At 41.6% G+C, this 20,391-nt stretch overlaps 2 protein-coding genes across 7 annotated transcripts in view; one reads left to right on the forward strand and one right to left on the reverse strand.

Moving 5' to 3' along the window:
• NIPAL1 (NIPA like domain containing 1) overlaps positions 1–7,218 on the forward strand; it is a 24,115-nt gene extending 16,897 nt beyond the window's left edge. Inside the window, exons 7-8 of one of the 4 annotated variants that reach the window (XR_010071296.1) lie at positions 4,470–4,667; positions 7,096–7,169. The gene's annotated coding sequence lies outside the window, so the exon portion shown is untranslated. Of the gene's footprint in view, positions 1–4,469; positions 4,668–7,091 lie in introns of all 4 variants that reach the window. The other 3 variants (XR_010071295.1, XR_010071297.1, XR_010071298.1) reach the window with 3 other exon arrangements.
• Positions 1–20,009, reverse strand: part of LOC134516375 (tyrosine-protein kinase TXK-like) — a 21,368-nt gene extending 1,359 nt beyond the window's left edge. The window contains exons 1-14 of one of the 3 annotated variants that reach the window (XM_063336499.1): positions 19,811–20,009; positions 13,534–13,591; positions 13,196–13,298; positions 12,176–12,381; positions 10,781–10,846; positions 10,035–10,089; positions 9,141–9,220; positions 7,649–7,776; positions 7,134–7,208; positions 6,010–6,181; positions 5,064–5,280; positions 4,029–4,093; positions 1,343–1,461; positions 755–912 (exon numbers count right to left, since the gene is read on the reverse strand). In XM_063336499.1, coding sequence (XP_063192569.1) covers positions 755–912; positions 1,343–1,461; positions 4,029–4,093; positions 5,064–5,280; positions 6,010–6,181; positions 7,134–7,208; positions 7,649–7,776; positions 9,141–9,220; positions 10,035–10,089; positions 10,781–10,846; positions 12,176–12,381; positions 13,196–13,298; positions 13,534–13,591; positions 19,811–19,874 — 1,566 coding nt within the window. In that variant the 5' untranslated portion in view covers positions 19,875–20,009. Of the gene's footprint in view, positions 1–754; positions 913–1,342; positions 1,462–4,028; positions 4,094–5,063; positions 5,281–6,009; positions 6,182–7,133; positions 7,209–7,648; positions 7,777–9,140; positions 9,221–10,034; positions 10,090–10,780; positions 10,847–12,175; positions 12,382–13,195; positions 13,299–13,533; positions 13,592–14,807; positions 15,525–19,810 lie in introns of those variants that run through there. The other 2 variants (XM_063336500.1, XM_063336501.1) reach the window with 2 other exon arrangements.
• Between the last annotated feature and the right edge of the window lie 382 nt (positions 20,010–20,391).

Here is a 20,391-nt window from a genome sequence, read left to right on the forward strand (position 1 = left end):
CCAGAATTCTTATAGGATTTCTCCCTTGCAACGGATCACTGGAAAACACTACATCTCAGGAAACCGTGATGCCCAGGAATGTTTCCTGGACCTGGTGAAAAAGGATCTCAGCTGTTGTATCATTTGATGTATTGCAGCTGAACATGGAACAACCTCCTGGCTGATGGCTGTCAGGGGAAGAGAGAACTTCTTCCCCATCCTCTCTCCGCAGGCTGGCATCCCGATGGATGTTTGCAGTAAGCGAGCAAGCAAGATGCAGTTTAGGTTTCAGTCTCTCAAGCTTTTTTTAACTCTGGGTCTAAAAATGTCATATAGAGTTAAAAGATGGGCAAGAAAGGAGAGGTGGGATAAAGGAGGCAATGGTAGCAGCAGGGTACCCCAGATATTCTCAGTCTATGCCTGCCTATTTACATGAAAGCATCGCACACAAAGCTCTTCTGAAAGTACTTTCTATTTAAAATTGAAGATTCACTTCCTGAGACACTACAGAAGGAGGGACCTTATGGGATTGCTCAGATGGAGAAGTTGGTGAAATCAATGTTTTGATACCAAGATGGAAAGAAATAGTTGCTGTAGAAATGGAGAAAGAGCCTCAAGTACTAAATCGGAGTGGAGAGGGTGGAAGGGGAGCAGCCTAGGAACTGTAGTGATGTGCAGATGTACCATGAAGAAAAGGATTTAAAATCCACATTTAGTGGGTAGACCCACTTTGTACACAAATGTCTTCAGGTTATCACAAAAAAGGGCAACAAACCTCGTGCCAGCAGCTGTACATGACTTTGTACACGGTATAGGATGCCAAATGGGGTCGATAAAGTCGGTTACCCTGAGAAATCTCACGGACAACTTCAGAATTTGACTTGCTTTCAAAAGGCATTTTGCCTTCTGTGAAAACTTCCCACATCAGTACACCTAGAAGTGAACCAAAACATTTAGAACAAAACAAAAACCCCAAACTCACAAGCCATTTAATGACATTAGAAGCACAAGACCCACTCTTGATTTTTTTGTGGATTGCATGAAAAGACGGGCAATCTGAGCTGAACTGACTACCAAAACCATTTTCAACTGATACAATTCTGCTCTCTCTTAAGTCAGCTACGGTGGTGGTCTGTGAAACAGAGATGAATATACATTTGGCTAATGGAGATGTACTAAGAATGCACATTTCAGTCGAAATCTAATATTTAGGCACAGAGCCTTTCTGTTAAAAATCATACTTGTCCAATATAGGCAAGATTTGAAAAAGGGGAAGGACTCAAGCTTAAGATAGGTACCATCAGTAAAAAGTTACACTTTCTTAAGTCACATCAGTAGTTGCACGTTCACCTAATCAACTCACCAAATGACCAGACATCTGATTTGCTGCTATATTTTTTGAAATGAAAGACTTCGGGAGATGACCATTTGACTGGAAACTTGGCACCTGAAGAGCTGATGTATTCGTCATCAATGACATACCTAAAGAAGAACAGGAAACAGCATATATTTTAATGATAGTTAAAGGGTGGGCAGTTCCAGCAACATTTCCATAGATGGTTTATAATTCTATGAAAATACAGTGTCAATTTAGAAACAAAGAAATTATATCACTAATTTGATATGAAATGCACACAGATACCCACACTGGAAGCTAAACACTTAAAGAGATTTCTGTTTAAACGAATGATTTGAACTGTCCATGAGAAGTATGTCAGAATAAAACATTTTAATATCATCTGTAAGACCGACAGGATGTTTGTTATTGTCATCTTCTGAGTCTATATTGATAGATAAGATCCCTACACCATGGGCAGGAAAAACAGCAGCAATAAATAATTATTGTCTCTTTTTAAAAAAGAGCCCACCTTTTCAACCACTTGTTGTACCCCAACGCTGCTGGGAGAGGGCTACGCTTCTAACTGCCCAACTTCACAGATGTAGTATCTGGCACATTTTTACAGAAGCAACACTGAAAGAAATGCCGATCATATACAAGGCAACAGCTCTCGCAGGTGCACTGGAAAAGTAATTTTCTTTGCCCAAGCTTATAGGAGCAGACCTCCCAGTTACAATGAAATTATGTGCCCGATGCAGGCATTTATAGGGCAAAATTTTAAATGGCTACTAGACTGACCCCTACATACCTACAAGCTCTGTGCACGTTTTCCCAGTATTAATGGTCCTGAGCAGATGACAGATGTGCACTACACGTTTGTTCTCACCGAAGGCATCATGCATTGGCACCTCTGAAAGCACATTCTAAAGGAGGTCACACTGAGAGAAAATAATTTCTTTGCCTCCCTTTCTTATTTTGGTGCAGGCAGAGAATCACGAGAGGTTATTGGATAAGAAACATAGGAAATAATAGTAGGAACGGAATAACAGGAAATTTAACCAGTAGTGACAGTTGTGTGAGCTCTGAATGATTAAGTTGTGTTCCCGTCACCTCTTCATGGTCTCCCCAGTAGACTGAGTGCCTGTCCTACAGCCACACCACTGGTCTCCGCTTTTTTTGGCAGCAGTGAGCCATTCAGGTCCATTACTCTCAGACCAGACCCTGGCAGCCCTTTGGTCTCTAACTGTGTTTTCTGGTGCGTTTGGATGAGTCCAGACCCCTGATACTGACCTTACCCTTTTGGGGAGCAGTGCAACCAGTGGGCATTGCCATCGTGTAGGACGGCCTTTGGAAAAAGAAGTATTTAGTTATGAACTGCTGAGGTGCTGGAATCCTTAGGCTAGAAATAGGAGGGGAAACCAAAAGGAAAGGTAAGCTCCACAGCTGTGCTGATCTAATGACTTGCAGCCATGTGGTGATTGTCACCACCATCTCCTGCTCAGAGCCACACGCTCCTTTCCAAGCTTGTCTGCCTCTAAAGCATGCCAATTCAGTCTACTGACCCAGCAGTAAAACACAGAAGTGGAGAGCTTTGGGCCGGGCTTGCAGGGGGAAAGAAGAAAAGAGTGAGACAACCCCATTGGGTAGCAGTGGGTCATTCGGTCAACTCAGCTATGAAACATAGCACATCCTCTGGGGAAGTCTGTGAGGGCAGAGCTACACTTCCCTGGTCTGTGCTTGCTGGAGTGCATTTTGCTCTCTTTCTCCATGTCCAAGCCCAGAAGAGGCCACAGAGATGATCAAAGGTCTGGAGCACCTCTCCTGTGAAGACAGGCTGAGAGAGTTGGCGTTGTTCAGCCTGGAGAAGAGAAGTCTCCAGGGAGACCTTATAGCCTCTTCCAGAACCTGAAGGAGCCTACAGGAGAGATGGGGAGGGACTTCTTATCAGAGTGTAGTGATAGGACAAGGGGTAATGATTTTAAACTGAAAGAGGGGAGATGTAGATTAGATGTCAGGAAGAAACCCCTGTGAGGGTGATGAGACACTGGCACAGGTTGCCCAGGGAAGTTGTCAATGCCCCGTCCCTGGAAGTGTTCAAGGCCAGGCTGGATGGGGCTTTGAGCAGCCTGGTCTAGTGGGAGGTGTCCCTGCCCACGGCAGGGGGGTTGGAACTACATGATCTTTAAGGTCCCTTCCAACCCAAACCATTCTATGATTCTGTCTTTGTCTGGTCTCTCATTAACAGAAAAACCACTTCCCTGCTAGAGCAGCGCACATTTCACTTCCTGCCCGCCCTGCTGGTCCTCCCTGACTCCTTCCCCACCTACTCAGCCGCTGCCACCTCTAAAGGTCAGCACCAGCACCCCAGTCTGTCCCTAGGGACTTTTTGTCCTCCTCGCTGCTCAGAGAAGTTGGGAAACTTGTTTCTCCAAGCTTCTGGCAGCCCTGTGCACCCTGGGAATTTCTCTGCCCATAAACACTTCTGAAGCTTACCTGGCACTTTGTCTTACACTCATCAATAGCAAGAGGAGGACACGACATCCAGTTCACGGTACAACAGTGAAAAAACATCACAATTTTCATCAGAATTCAAAAATTGACCTCAGTGGGATTCCCCAAATCAGCAAAGCAAATGACAAGGTTAACTCAAGGTCATGCTGCAGCTGGCTGAGAATAGGTACTCATGAAACCTGCGTCAATGGCCTCGTACCTCGCCATGCCGAAGTCGGATACTTTAACGATGTGCTCAGCGTTGACTAAACAGTTTCTTGCAGCCTGGGGAAAATGAGAGAAACATATCTGAAACCTGAGCTAAAGCTGTTTCTTTTAAGAAAAATACAGCAGCTCATTATTTTTGTTTCAGCTCATACTGTTTATATTCTAAAAGGAGATGAGTGTCTTGCTCAAAAATCGAAGTGAATTTCTGGCTCTGAGTCAGTGAACACATTTCACTACTGTGTAGTTACACATACGTGGCATATATCAGCTTGAATGCATGTAGTATGAGTTGCAAGATTTTTACATATTCCTGCATGGTGAAAGAAATTTTAGGCTGCAGAGTCTAGTTATCCAAGCAGATGTTTTCCTGAACACTAGCATTAGGACACTCAGTGTGAATTTTTAAAAATGTCAAGTGACTTTTTCATTACAGAAATCAGGAACTCTTTGGAAATTTTCAAGATTTTACATTTCTTCGGCCAACTAGGGAGGAGAGCAGGAGGATTTCCTCTCTGCATCCGGAACTGGGCATTGAACAAAGAGCAGGGAGTAAGGAAACAAGCTCCTCTCCTGTGGTTCCCTGTGTGTGAAGGGTAGGGCAGAAAAGCCACCCAGATATCCCGGCATCAAGGTAAGGCAGTAGGGAGCAGAAAATATGTAGATAGAAAAAGATTTTGAGTTTTAAAAAAATTACCCTCATTGTTGCTGATGTTTTGTATTGCTGTGATTTCGGTTGTGTTGTGATCACTGCATGATACTTTTGTATTGGGATGTCCTAACACCTGCCTGCTCCGTGCTAATATCCCATTTTTTTCTGACTTCTCTCAATTATCAAGGAGTTTTTCCAGCTGCTCAGAGACAAAAGAGCAGCTGAAAAGTTTTGGTTTAGAAGCTGGAAAACACTATTGGCTTATTAGATCCTGCAGGGCTGAAGTCTTACGGGACACGTTAGTGTGCTATGAAATGCAATGGCATGTTCTATACTGCCAATATTTACCAAGAACTTCAGAAAGCCTATTGTACTTACTAAATCACGGTGAATAAAGCTATTTCTTTCCAGGTATTCCATCCCTTCGCACACATCCTGGCACATGCTCAGCAGCATGTCTCTGCCGAGTTTCCCTCGCCGCTGCCGAAGGTAGTTGAGCAGGCAGCCGTTTTCCATGAATTCGGTCACAACATAGAGAGGCTTGTGGTGTGTGCACACTCCATAAAGCTGGACCAGCTTCGGGTGGGAGAGTTTCCTGTTTAAAATCGCATTTTAGACAGGCTAGCGTTTGTCCTTAGCAGGTGACTAGACCTTTGATTCTTATGATGGTTTTGAAAAATACTTTCCATACTTGATAAACAGCATTCGGTTCAACTGGCCTCAGAGTTGTCCCACCATCTAACACATTTCTGCCTACAATTTCCTCAAAAAAGTGCGCTCTTTAAATTCATAACTGTTCATCAGTTATATAAATGCAGTGAATGCAAAGCTTGATTTGGATGCTGTGAAATGGAAAGGTCTAGTTATGCCTCCCTTTCAGGCAGCGGACATGACCCTGCAAGGGCTCTTCTTCTCTGGCCTGTGCCAAGAGCTGGTCTGGATACTTCCCTAATTTACAAAATTAGCAGAAATGGTAATATAGTTTCTCAAAAGCTTTCGTTAGGTATGAGCTCTGCCAGTGGTCCTAGAGGCACTGAATGATGGATGAAAGAATAGTTGCAGGAGCACCTTTATTTCTCAGCACATTTGCTCCCCATTGAGCTCCACAGCTCAAAGCAGTGCATGCTCTAAACAAAGAGTCTGGCGATGGGTGCAGCAAGCATCTGTGTCAGTCCAGTTCAGTCCTTTATATCAGCCTTTCTGTCCTGCACATCCACTATTCCCCTCAAACTGGTTTGTCTGTTTGTTTTAAATGGAATCAGGTTATGTTTATTTCTTGGTCATCTCAATGACAACTGTCAGATATAATAGCTTTTGTACTTACATCATCACTTTGGCCTCCTCGATGAAATCATCTTCAGACATTGCACCTTCATTGATTGTTTTGATGGCAACCTTGATGGTTGCTTTCCATTTGCCCAGCTGAACGACTCCAAACTGCCCACGTCCAAGTTCTTTCATGAACGTCAGTTCAGATGGGTTTAATTCCCACTCCTCTACAAAAGCAACCCAAAATGTTACAACAGTCAGGTCAGCTTTCCTGAGCCGTGCTCCAGCAGACATGCTTTGCTATTTGCAAAACATCACAATTGTTCATCATCTATAGCATGAGTTTTAAACATCTGAAAATTCCCACATGCTCATATATGTTTTTATATGTGAATATTTATTTTACAGCTTGTAGAACGTGATTAGTGTTTAAATTGCTTAATGTAGGAGTGTCTGAGGCTTGAAGATAACACAAGTGTTTAGCTTTGATTACATATGAGAACTTTTTTGGCATTATCATATGTGATGTTGAACTCAACCTGTTCTGGATGGGTAGTGTTGCTACAGAAAGAGTTACTGGCTGCTTCTATTGTAATAACCACAATAGTTCTGCCCTTCAGAATATTAAGCCTTGAGATTAATTGAAGCATTCACAGGAAAGATACACGATTTTGGAGGTTCCCATCATCAGCCAGATGATGGACTTCCTGATCCATATACACAAAAGTGGCATTTATTGCTTGTTTTCTAATACTGTGTAAGATTTCATTCTTATTTCTAAAACTTGCAGAACTGACAAGGAAAATCTTCCCCATAAATAATATTAATTTCAATTTCTGAAGCATTTCAATAAATCAAATAGCCTTTGAAAAGCTATTAAATGTATATTTGAGTCTTAGGCCTGCTTAGAAAAGTCCAGATAGCTCTGAAATGGTGGTCGTAACAGAACCGCAACAGTCGCTGAACAGAAGGACTCATCTGTCTCATTCAGTACTGACACCTAACGAGGAAATTCTGTGATTCTGTGAAATGAGTGTCTGTTTCTGGTGAATATGCAGCTGTTTATGTGTTTCTTGGAAATTTCACAGATACAACTTAATTTTTAGCTGTGTGAATGTGATTGGAACTCTTGCCTAGGCAGATATTTAAATCACCACCAAAAGAAGATAAAAAATTTACCATAACTAAATCCTGCTGTTGCTGGTGAAGAACATCCATCTGATCCAATTGGATGTCGGAGACGAGTGATAAGGCCTGGAGGGGACAAAGCAACAATATTCTGTTGACCGATTACTCCATTTTACTCCGTAAGTATGCTATATCGTATCTCTTCTCAAACAAAAATATTTGGAATCTCACATACATTTCTTATTTCCTGAAGTTACTTTTTCTTGAAGTTACTTTTTCATACAAGTCCCATTGAGTCAAATATGAACCAAGAGAATACAGAGCAGGTAAATTCATTTAATACATGTAGATGAGTTTGGTAGTTTCACTTCCCCCATGGTATATGCACACTACAGCTATGACTTTGGCAGAAAGGATGATGGACATATTTGAATTAATCAGCAATAGAAAAAGTTGTGTCTCTTTTTATAAAGAAAGTATTAGAGGAAGAGTGATTTCCAGTCTCCCAAAGTCCTGAGGAGCTTCAAATCATCAGTGTTAAAACCTCATCTGCTTACACGCATTACCTGCAGCATTGTGTTGATGATACTCGATGAGTTCCGGAACAGATGAAAAGAGATATTTTTCTGCTACATAATATTGTCCCAAGTGGTTTTTCTTAATTTGATAATGTCGAATATCTCCATTATGACTTCTGAAATCAAAAAAAGGATTATGATTTTCAATAAAAGTAATTTGTACTATAAATCTGATTAAATTTCACTTTGAAAGAAATGACAGAAAACTCCGAAAACCTGGGGTACAATTCTCAACCTGAAATGGCAATGTGTGGCTGGGATAGTGTTTCAGGAAAAAAAAAGAAGACTCCTTGTGTCTCTCCCAACTTTGGGAGATATTGCACAATGTTCTTTATCGCACAAGTATCGTTGCATACATAAGAAATAACCGTAGTGTTTAACAGATGTTCCTCCTGATTCAATCCTTATTTGAATCTAAGCTTTTAAAATTAAAATGCTCTTCATTACCTAAATGTCCCCCAAAAGTTAAAACGTATTCATGTATACTGTGAGTTTACATTTTCCGTTCTGCTTCTCAAAAGGCTCCTCATTGGAGCTTTTACTTGATATGTTTACTTTTCTGTGTTTCTCCACACTATCTGTCTTTCTTGCTTTCTGTACATCTTGCTGCCCATCTACCCCTGCTCTCTGGGACTTTCAAAATGAAGAAGTTAGGTTTGCGTTTCAGGCTGGAGGTAGTTGCTGGAGGTTGGTACCCTACTGCAATCGTCAGACAGTCCCACCACAGGGGTAGTCCCACCTTTCTGAGGAGGGGAGGGAGAGACGAAGAGGGTGGTGGTAGCAGCGATGCCTTTGCCTTGCTCCTCTCGCCTCTGGCTTCCTCTAAGAGGGAGAGAAGGAAAGCAGACGCCACCGATGCAGGAGGATGTAGGGGGATGGGGGAGGAGGGGTATAAGGACGCTCGGGAAGGGATAGGTCAGCGCTGTAGGTGACTGCGACTGATGTGGTGGAAAAGCGAGTCCTGTGGCAGTCTTCCAGCAAAAGAAGTAGGACTGCACAGTGAGTAGGTGAGGTGATTTTAGGAGAAAAACAGGAGAACCCTGGGGGCAGCAGAGTCCGGGATGAATTTACAGTGCACAGAGCTTGCGGAGAAGGGAAGCAGCTCGGTGTGGCAGCCGAAGGCTGTGGCAGCATGGTGTGGTGGCCATGGCACTTCATGTAGGAAGAGAGGCAAGAAGATGCGAATGCAAAGTCTTATTGCCTGCATTACATGGGTGGGATGCACAGCTTTCACAGCAGATTCTTTGGCCATTTCAATGAGTGCAGTTCATCTTGTCTTGCCAGGGCATTTGCACCCTGACTCCCAGATCCACTGCCCACCATCAACATTTTTGCACATTGGGGTAATTAACTCTTCATGAACCGGTGGTTCCCCGCTCCTGTGCACCACATGCCCAACCTACCCACTTCGCCTGCGGACTTTGGGGAAAGCTCTTCCATCACCTCTTGATTCAAACCCTACCCATGCAGAGCAACTCACCCTTTGGCTTGCGAATACATGGACAGCGTAAGAAGTCCCTGTTGGCTTGAATCTCTGACAACAAACGCACCTTCTTTGGCCTGAAAAGAAATACAAGTGGAGTTATTTTCTGCTTTTAAGCTTGGATAGTCCTCCCTTCAGGTAGGACTTGCAGCTGATTACCAAATTCTGTGGAACACCTATGACTACTTGGGAGAGCGATAAAGCAGTGGACAATGGGAATTAATAACTAGGTAGATAGCAGACCAGAATTAACCACGGGAAAATACTAAGTGCCAGGCATTTTCTTGGAGTTAAATAATTTAGGTCAATTATACTCTTCAGTGTGAAGTAGCAAAAATGTTTTGATTTATTAAAAAATCAAGTGGTACATATCACTAGAATAAAATACTGTCAACCAGTTCTATCTGGGATGTTCTTCTCTGGTCTGTCTTGCCCAAGCCCTGTGTTAGTTCTTGAGCAAAGACCTAATGAGTTTAACGGAGTTGGGCACGTTGGTAACTGATAGGGAGTAGAATGCAATAAGGGTTGTTTGCTCTATACATAAGGAAGATGCAGGGGTTTTGTTAAGCTCTGCCGCCTCGCTAACTTCCTTACTGCGCAGATTTCAGTCTTCAGCGTTTTGTACAAAAGACAAGCACAGTAAACCACATGTAATTCAATTTATCTAGTATGGAAAATCTACATTGAATTTGCTGGGGATACAACTTAAAACTCTGTGAAGTCTGAATAGTCTGCACTGTATGCTCACCCCAGAAAGCCTTTTTATTTTAAAGTACTCTCTGTCTCTGACTGCATACCAAGCAGTTTTGGATTTGACTGTGGTAACGGTCTTGATGCCTCTACTGATAGATCTTTCTAGATATCGTTAGCTCTTTGAAAATACTGAGTTACCTTCTGGCGCAAGAGAAGTTCTGCCTGGCTTCTGTTTATGTTTTTGCAGTACCACCTGCAACAAGAAGATAACCTGTCCTTTAATTTCAGCCGGTAAAAATTAATTTTTGCTCTGTTTCACAAAAGTAATCCATCTTCACAGTCCAAAAACCCAAATAGAACTAGCATTGTATATAAGCATCTCTTAATTTGGAATGACTTTATGAGACCACTGTAAATATAACAACTCTTTTCCCCATTCAGTGTGATTAAATATGACCTAGAACAAAAGAAAACCCAAAAAACAGTTACACCAAACTGTGATGCATTTTACAGTCCCGCTTGCTGCGTCAAGCCTCCCTTCTCTAGAATTTTGCAGAATTTTACTCTTCTCTCCAGTAAATTAGGTTGAAGTAATCAGAATTAGCTTCTCATCAATTAATTACGTGTTCACAACAGGAAGAGATCAGAATATAGAAACATTATGTAGTGAGCCTACAGAAATAGGAAACATCTGGATTCTGACATTATGATTTATGCAAATGAATCTTGTTTAAATACTTGGTGTTTGTAACTTCATGTTACACTCCCTGACCAAATAGTTAAAAATCAAAATGGTTATTTCGTTCTAAGAGTAACAAAAAAAATAGAGCTTTCAATAAACATCTGTTCACGTCTAACAAAGACTGAAGGATCAAGCACTTAATGTATCACTCCAAACCATTTTTAGAAAATAAAGTGCAATTATCGTTTTCAAGGATACTTACTCATATGTTTCTAAATTACTTTTCTTGTTCTCGGTAACATAGTTGCTGGGAATTAGACCTTCATTCCTGAAATGACATATTGAGTGTAGTTTAGATTGGCTATTAGGAAAAATTTCTTCACCGAAAGGGTCATCAAGCATTGGAACAGGCTGCCCAGGAAAGCAGCTGAGTCACCATCCCTGGAGGTATTTAAAACACGTATGTAGACGTGGTGCTGAGGGAGGGACATGGTTTAGTGGCAGTTTTGGCAATGTTAGGTTAATGGTTGGACTCGATGATCTTAAAGTTCGTTTCCAACCTAAATGATTCTATGATTCTCTTGTAGTATATTGTGTAATATTAATAGGATTAAGATATGCATCTTCCTTTTGTTGATCTATAAAGGTTATTTATACTATTGGCTATGTCATTAGATACTAAATCCCAACGTGGGAATTGAACAGAAGTCTTGCTCCTTTCATCCCAGGCACAATCTTTCTGACCCACAACTGTGGATGGCTACTGAAATGAGTAAGTCAGCTGGGATAGGATATTTACAGAGTGCTGAGAGCATCACGTTAATGAAAATTTTCAAGTCAAATCACAAGAAAATTTAGAAAAAAATGACATTTCTTCTGAATCCGAAGCCATTTTCTTCATTGCTAACCTTGTAACTATATAAAGCATTTCGGTTTAAGTGAAAAGTGGGTAAAGTGTGTAAAGTGTGTAAAGTGTAAAGTGTGTGCTTGCATGCATACACAGAATAATAATCCAGTGGGCTCTAACTACAAATATGAGTTCAGAAAAAGCATTTAAAAGTATTTAAAGGAGAAATCTGAATGACAAGGAGACAGTTACATAGCATATAACCATTCCCAGTATGACAGTACAGGATACACTGAGAAAATGCAAAGGAGAAAGGGGAAATGACATGAAACAAACCTAGATGTGGAAAGGATCCTAACTGAAGTTACCTAGTTCTCTAAAACATCCAGGAATTTTGGTTCATGGATTTTGTTTCAGGCACACGTCTTAATAATCTCTATGGTCTTTATGAAGTGTTTACACATATACACTGCATTGTAAAGAACTTGAAGTATGGAAAGGTGGATTTGCACGTGGCTCAGAGCCCAGTGATTCACATGGTCCCCAAATGCCCTTATGTTGCTCAGGACATTGCTGAGTCTAGGACTTTGAAATCTCAACACATTCTAGATTCCCTAGCCATTTCTGGGGCACCAAACGCTGCCGAAAGTCTGCCTGCTCAATCCATGTGCCTCATACATAGCTGAACACTTTCAAACCCACCCCTAAATTGTTGCACATGTCTCATTCTATCTGCCTGCTTTCACAGGGGTTGTTTTAGTTTTTGTTCTTTCTGTGTAGGGAGACCGAAATAGGGGCCCGCTCTCTTACCCATGTTGGTCTCTTGCCTTCCACCAGTGGGGATCATACTGTTCGAGGATAATGTATTCTTCTGACTTCTTGAGCGGTAAATCCGAAGGTCCTCTAGCAAAAAAGTCATAGAGTGCAATAACTCTGGGATTTTTTGTGTAGTCTTCCAAGGCCTCAGCAGGTAGAGGAGGTAACGGCTTGTTCTTTAACTGCATTTGCCTCTTACGCTAGTGAAAAAAAAGTATCTTTCATAATTAGTCTTTTCTCCCTACTATTACTTGCTTAATTCCCCTGCTATTATACAATCTCAGTAACTAAAAGGAACTCATCATGGTCATTACTTCCCCTTGTAAAGCACTATCACCTCATCACTTGTGAAAAAAGCAAGACTTACATTTGAGTAGTTTGGTGTAGAAGCCAAAATGACAATGGAAAGTACAGTGAACAACAAACAAGCCATCTACCTTGGCTTCTGTGTGGTATGGAGGCTGGGACAAGTCCTCAGCTGGGGTAAAGGCAGAGCAGCATTGAAATCAGTGGAGTTACAATGTCTGTAAATTTGATCATTTATTTTGAGAATTAACATGGAGGGCACTGCAGACTTTCTTAGCAAATTGGTAGGAACAGAATCATTTATTTTTGCATCAGGTTAGGTTCTAGCTTTGCACTTGGTTATGCTTTGAAAGCTCGGATTATTCAACTTAGATCTAGTAAAAGTGAGGTGGATGTTTCACATGCCAGCTGAGCAAGGCGAGCTTGTATCTGCCCAACCGGGCAGTCCCACCCTTCCCACCTCCATCACCCGAACCCAGAAGTGGGTGAAGGAACCACCCTGTCCATGACAGAGAGCTCGGGAGACCCCACTGTGACCCCGTATTTACATCAGTATGAATCTTCAGATACCTTAACTCTATCATTTTTATGCAATGAAGAACCTTACATGCTCAAGAGTTAGTTACTCCTCTGCTCGTTGCGGTACTGAGCCACCACATGGCACATCACCCCAGTTCTCTCTTTTTCACCTGCCAAAACATTCCTTACCTTGCACTTCCAAGCAGAACCATAGGAAATGTCTGGTTGTGAGGCTGAGTACTGGGTCACCAGGCCGGTACCAGGGTCCAGGTTCATTTTTGTTCTCATTGCTCTGATTTTGAAAAACATGAAGTATTTGTGTGAATACGTATCTATAAATATTCACATACAAATATTAATTCATGGATATATATGCCTTCCTTCATATTAGGGATATGCAGGGTAGAGCTTCTTTAAACTTCTGTGCAATTAGCAGTTCTATTGAAAACACATGGATTTTTGAAAGTCCTTTATACATAGATATGTTTATCATCCTAATTGCTGAAAAGCTTAAGCATTTCACTTACCTTTTTTGCACTGTGCAGCAGCAGCAGCAGCAGCAGAAAACAGACTGGATGGTGTGATCTGTGAATGAGAACATTGCCCATATTTGCAGTGTTCCTGTTTGTTTGTTTACAAAACTTACAGAATTAAGGACTACCGTATGTGCTTAGACCCATTACTATCTCTCTCTTACTGTGGGATATCTCGAAAATCACTAAGGCTCAATCTGTATCCACCAAAGACAGCAGACCTTTTCTGCTGCCTCATTTATTTGCTCCCACTGTCTCCCTTACAATGTCTTATCAATTATGAGGCAATGCAAGGACTTAAATTGGCTCACTAAATCAGAAAGGAAAAGAAAGACCTTGTCAGCCAGATCAGTACCAATCTGACTGATGGCACCGTCCTGTGCAAGCTCTGACTAGTGCAATGAAGGGGATGAGAACATCATCAGGGACAGGAGGTGAAGAACCGTTCCCTTCAGCAATGACATACTTTTTAGATCATTCAAGCCAAATACAAACCCACACTTGCATGACAAGCTTTTTCTTATTGTGGGGTTTATTAGAGACATGCTACATTAAATTCTTCTAATTAATACTGATTTTTCTGTTGCAGCCGTTAATATAATGTATGCCCAGGTTTAAAGTGCTAACAAAAGATGTGCCTCACACTTAGGTGTCAAGTGGTTGATAATCCTGAGGAAAAAATACATTGGACACATCATCACAGACATCATATATTTAGAGAGAAATCAATCTAATATATCTTGTATAAGCAGCAGAGAGGATATGGTATTAAGTAGGCCGGAAGGCATTAAGGAGGTCTGAACAAGGTAAATAAATGGTTGACATCCGCTCTGGTCCATTTCTACTCAGTCTGAGACCTACTTTCCCCAACTTGTGTTGGCACAGCAGTTTCAGCCGAGCTGTGGCAGCTATAGTCCCGGCCCCTTTCCCCCCTGCACTGCTGCTCGTCTCATCTCCGGCCAAGCGAGACGGGACGCTAAACCTGTGGGGAACCGCTCTCCGCTGGGTCGGCTCCCTGAACCCTCTCACCGTCATGCATCACCGGTGGGTGGGTGGGAGGGCAGCAGCACCAGCGGGCCGGGCGCAGGCTCTCGGGTAGGATGTACGCTCTCTTTAGGAAGCATGAGAGCCAGGCACACAGAGCATATTCAGCTGCACTGACAGAAAATAAACTTTATACCCCACTCCAATGCGTCCTGAGTTTTCTCTGCCACAGAGGTCACAGTACAAAAAGAAGCCTCAGAAAGTTATTTGAAATATTGACATACCCTAGGTCTTGGTATTTTGTCGTTTTATCTTTCACAAGGTATGTCTTTCTCCCACCAGTGTCTTCCACTTCATTTGTTTTTCTCTGATGGCATTTTTGGCTTGTTGATCCCAATGACTTAATCCAGCCTAGAATAAATAGGATGTCCCTTCTGGTGCTCTGTAAGACCGTCTGCCAATGCCTGTTACAAATGTTTCAGCCAAGTGTGCTCAGAGTATGCATCCTAGCACTCAAAATATTAAGCACCCTTACTACACAATGAAAATGAAATTATTTTCTCTATGAAGGTACCTATTTTAACAAATCTTGCACTAATAAATAAAAGATGGGAGAACGTCAGATGTCAGAAAGATAAGACCAAAACTAGTTCTTAACTGGAAGAGGAAGAGACCTGCCTCGTATGTGTTTTGGTTAGAGTATTTATCTTGAAAGTCGTGGGGCAATTTCCCTTAGACTGTTGCATCCTGTGAAGAACCTATCATGTAGGAAGCTGACGAGCCTACATTAATCAGAAGACACTATCAACTGTTTGATAAAAGTTTCCACTGACGGCTATGCAAAATGCAGCGATTACAAAAACCCAAGCCAGTTGACACCGACGATTTTCTTTAAAGAAACCAGGCTGAAAAGATAGGGGCAATGCAATCCATTTGCTGCATAATTTTCCAGTGTACATTAAACTGTCCCTCATCGCTTTACAATTCTGGTGGCTGGAGTTTGCCTGAACATGCTCTCTGGCATTGTTTTGCTACAGGGTTGAGATTATTAATGTTCCAGGTGAGAGCAAGCTTGGGATGAAAATCACCTTTCAAAAGTCGGCTGGGAATTATTTCTGGTTTATTACCATTGCTTTTTTGTTCCCTTAAAAAAACCCCAAACATTCAAGAGTAAAATAATGTCACGGCGTTAAGGAGTGAGTGTCTCTGAAGCAATATTAATTAGCGCCTAGGAAGCATATTGCACAACAGTATGGTCTTGCAGGTACTGTCTTCTGAGGCATTAGAAAAAGGGTGGTTTAAAATTACATGCTACTTACCAAACCTTCCCAAATATCTTGGGAAGGAATAGTGTTTGTCTCCTGACCTAGGCTGTGTTAGGTTTCCATTTCTTTTTAGAATCACTTTTGTGTTTCATAAAGCGTCAACACCATGGGTGAAAAAAATCTTGGGTTTCTTTTCCTTCAGACAGTGCCATGAAGTTTAATTGATGTTTATAAAGTATTTAGTGATGTGCAAAAAGGAATATAACATTTGAAAGCTTGTCTACTTCTGATTAAACCACCTAGTCTAATTAAATGTACTATTCCTCATTAGACGATTTGCTCTCCTTACAGACCACTTACCAGAAATATTTAGAAGCAACGCTGTGGAGTTTCAATGTGACGTAAGAATGATCTTCTAAGAAGATTTTAGAGATGTGTCTGTTAGCATGAAAGTGAGGGGTTCAGAAGGATGTTATGGACATGCAATTCTGCCTTGCTTTTCTTTATGAGCTCAGCTATTTGAATAAATGTATAGCATAAGCTCAGGAATCCTTTTTGCCTTCAGTGAATTTCAGGCTTGCTCTGTTAATGGATGCTTTACATGTCAGACCCTCCCTTTTCTGTGCTAAAAGCAATTAGCAATAAATGAATGTATGTGATGATTTTTAACACATCCCAAGCATATACGATATCAAGTATTTAGTGTCTTGTCCTGTCCGTAGAGCCACAGAAACGGTGTTGGTTAAAGCTTTAATTAGAGGGCTTCCTGGGACATGTGCCTCATTTGGTGAACGATTTTTTCCAAGGCTAGAACATGTAACCAATTACAGATCACAAAATTTGACCAAGTTCTGCAGGCCCAAAGGGAAGACTCCGATTAGACTGAGGCCATGGGCCATGCTGAACTGAACTGCTGGGTCCTGAGCAGCACAAACTTTGCACAGTTCCGCAGTTTGCTTCTCCTTATTCTCCTTATTGGAGCATTTTAAGTGTCAAATCACAGCCTATCAGTCCAGCAGATATTTATCATCCTAAAGATGAGCATTTCCACCTCTTTTTGAAAACAAACCTGTCTTCACCCATCCGTTCTCGGCAGCCTCATTGCTTCTGAAGTTCTTGTGTCCATACATTACTCCTAGAGTTCCACACTTGTGGAATTAACTCAATAGAAATTAATAAAAGCATAAATTATAGCAGTGTAAACCGTTAATTTCTGTTTGGAAATTTTTCAGGTCAGGTCTGCTGCGAAACATTATCAAGGAATGCAGACAAAGAAAGTTCTGCGGAGCTAAGTCCTGCTTTAGTTAAACTGAATTAAGTCAGGAAGTTTCAACCTGACAGATTGGAATTTCAGCATCTCAAGCAAACACCTATGTATTGATCTATACATTTTACATCCTCCCTAGTCACTGGTGAGCTTCTCGCACAACACTTTTTCTCCCCCTGATTAAAATCACATTGTTTGTACTGCATCCAATTCTGGAGCCCCTACTACAAGAAAGATATGGACGTGCTGGAACGTGTCCAGAGAAGGGCCATGAGGATGATCAGAGGGCTGGAGCACCTCTCCCATGAGGACAGGCTGAGGGAGCTGGGGTTGTTCACTCTGGAGAAAAGAAGGCTCCGAGGAGACCTTATAATGGCCTACCAGTATCTTAAGGGGGCCTACAAGAAACCTGGTGACGGACTTTTTAGGATGTCGGGTAATGGTAGGACTAGAGGGAATGGATTAAAACTAGAGATGGGTCAATTCAGACTGGAAGTTAGGGAGAAGTTCTTCACCATGAGGGTGGTGAGACACTGGAACAGGTTGCCCAGAGAGGTGGTGGAAGCCCCATCCCTGGAAGTTTTTAAGGCCAGGCTGGATGGGGCTCTGAGCAACCTGATCTAGTGGGAGGTGTCCCTGCCCATGGCAGGGGGGGTTGGAACTAGATGATCTTTAAGGTCCCTTCCAACCCTAACACTTCTATGATTCTATAATTCTATGATTCATAACTCGCTCCAGAAAGGCCCGAAGCTGCTTTGCGATGCCGTTGTAGAAAGACTTGGCCAACCCTGCAAACGGTGAAAGCTTTGATACGCTGAATGAATAATTTGATTAAACTTGCCCTTCTGCTCACGGCCGGGGAAGATGTTTACAGCCAGGGCTGCCTCCAGGTGCCACAGCAACGCTCGGTGCAGCCCGACAGGAAGCCCGCGTTTCCTGCCTGAAGCTTCTCACGGCCACACACCCCCTCCTCTGACTCGGGCTCTTCCTTCCTTTCTCTTCTTTTCTATTCATCAGCCAGCAGGCAAACTAAGAAATAATAATACTAATTTTTAAACCCCCACATTTTAATGCCAAAAAAAACCCAAACAAAAAAATTGCTATCTTTTAAAATGCAAATAGGAAATTTAAAATAGTTTCTCAGAATTTACTCATTGTTTTAAATATTTCTTCCTGATTTTAAATCATGAAATCATGGCTGTCGACTCTAGACTTTGCTGTCTTCCTTCTACAATTGTGCGGAGAATTTAATTTTTCCAATTGCTGATGAAAGCTTGCAACCTTGGACAGAGTTCAGCTAATTCTACAAATAATTTAACACAGGAACAAGAAAATGTATCCCATTTCACCGTTCTTGTTTTTTCCTTTCTGGAAATGACTATATTAGGAGGAAGACACTTGTTTTTAAAACAGTGTCATATTATCTCCCTGGTGACACGTTAACAAACATGAATCCCAACACTAGCGCAGAGCCATGATAGCCTATCAAATTCTGATGCCCCAAATCAGACCTTTTCGCATGCACAGTTTTGAAATGAGAAAAGACACCATGGCAAGAGAAGCATGTGGACGAACTGGAAACACTAGGAACCAGGTGCTGAAGCTAGCCTGACAAATACTCAGCCTAAAAATTTGCAGCTGACATTTTGATAACCAACTTAGGGGCCTGAATACAAATCTATCATCTGTGGATAACGGAGCAGATGGGATGCTAGAGGAAGAAGGAAAAGATTGGTCAGCTGTCAGGAGCAGCCGTTTGCTTGAGAAGCTGAAAGATAGTCCCAGGAAAACAGAGAAGCCTTAGTGCGATGTCCTTTGAGATGGTCCATTGAGATGGTCCATTGCTGCCAAGAAGCAGTCTGATAAAGTCCCACAACACCCAGCAGTACGCTTTGGGTTGATAATATTGCCTGTATAGGTGGCCAATTCATACTCCTTTGTGTGTGCAATCTTCCTCCTATCTTGAGTTAGAACTCACTCTAATTTACAGCCTTGGGGAAGTAGCATCAAAGATAAAAGCAACAAGTTAGAGATTAATTTTTATAGTTTTCATCTTGTCATTTTATTATTTCATACATTTCTTGGCTTGAGTTTCTTTCTGATTCACTGTTTCTCAAAGCGCTACTAATTTTGAAAGCGCCGTAGTCAATGTCCAAGACTTTCACTCTCCTAGCATGTTTTGCAAGAAGTTCTTGCTCTTGCAGCGTGCCAGCAGGTGAACTGTGTTCAACACTAAAAATTCAGCTTCACCCATCAAACCCAGATCTTTACTGTAACACAGGATACGCCTCCTGATCTGGTGTGTCTGTCAGTTTTCAACAGTACTAGAAAAATAATACTCTAGTAGAAAGGCACAGTATAGTTTGCCTCTAAAAATACTTTAAAAGACACGTTCTTACATGTGCACGCTGAGGCTTTCTGTCTTTCCTGTGAGTTAATTCTGCTCTGTAGGAAAGACAGCTCTAGTTCTACCAAACATTTTATTCACGTCTATGCTGCGCATGCTTTTAAGGACAGTATGTGGGAATATCTCCCTGTCTATATGCAAAAGTAGAATCCATCTATACGACAGATTCATATCCATGCAGTAATTTTGAAAGTCAAGACAAGCAGTCTGAAGAGAGATCACTTGAGCAGTGCAAGAGAAAGCTGGTTAGTATTTTTATGGCAATATTTAAATAGCTTATTTGCTAAGTACAGTGCTGCTGCACAAAACAAACCTGCAAGATCAACATATGCGGCCCGGTTTACTTACAGGTAGAAAGAATCATGTCTGGTTGTCCACTTATATTCAAATGAAAATGCAAAGCTCTCTTCATCAGTTGTGACAGTAAAACAGCCCTAGCTGAGCTCTTCACTCTGACATGAAACACGGTAAACCACAAATACTGCTTGACCCCGCCTACTTACCTTTTTTTAATAAAAAGAAAAAAAAGACACCCAAAACCGACTAATCTGACATGTTTAAAAGAAAAAAAAAAGTGACTTCCTAGTATCAAAGACACATTTTACAAAAAATATTATTAAACTGTAATCAGTAGGGCTAAATATTTCTTTTTTAAAAAAGGAAAAAAGTACAGCAAACGTATATCACAACATTTGGTTCTGTTCAGATACATTTTTGACCCCCAACACTTGAAAAATTCAGTAATAATAAAAAGGGGAAGAAGGATTGCAATTGCTTAAGGATGAGTAAACTCATCCAGGAGAAACGACGGTGCAGTATTTCAACCTGTCTTTGAAGACATCAGGAGAGTCAGCAAGACAGCTGCCCCCAGAAGTGTTCTGCTCCTCTCCAAAATTAACCATCTAAGGCTACATTCAACTACAAAAATA

This window comes from Chroicocephalus ridibundus, chromosome 5, assembly GCF_963924245.1.
Source record: "Chroicocephalus ridibundus chromosome 5, bChrRid1.1, whole genome shotgun sequence".
NCBI lineage: Eukaryota > Metazoa > Chordata > Aves > Charadriiformes > Laridae > Chroicocephalus > Chroicocephalus ridibundus.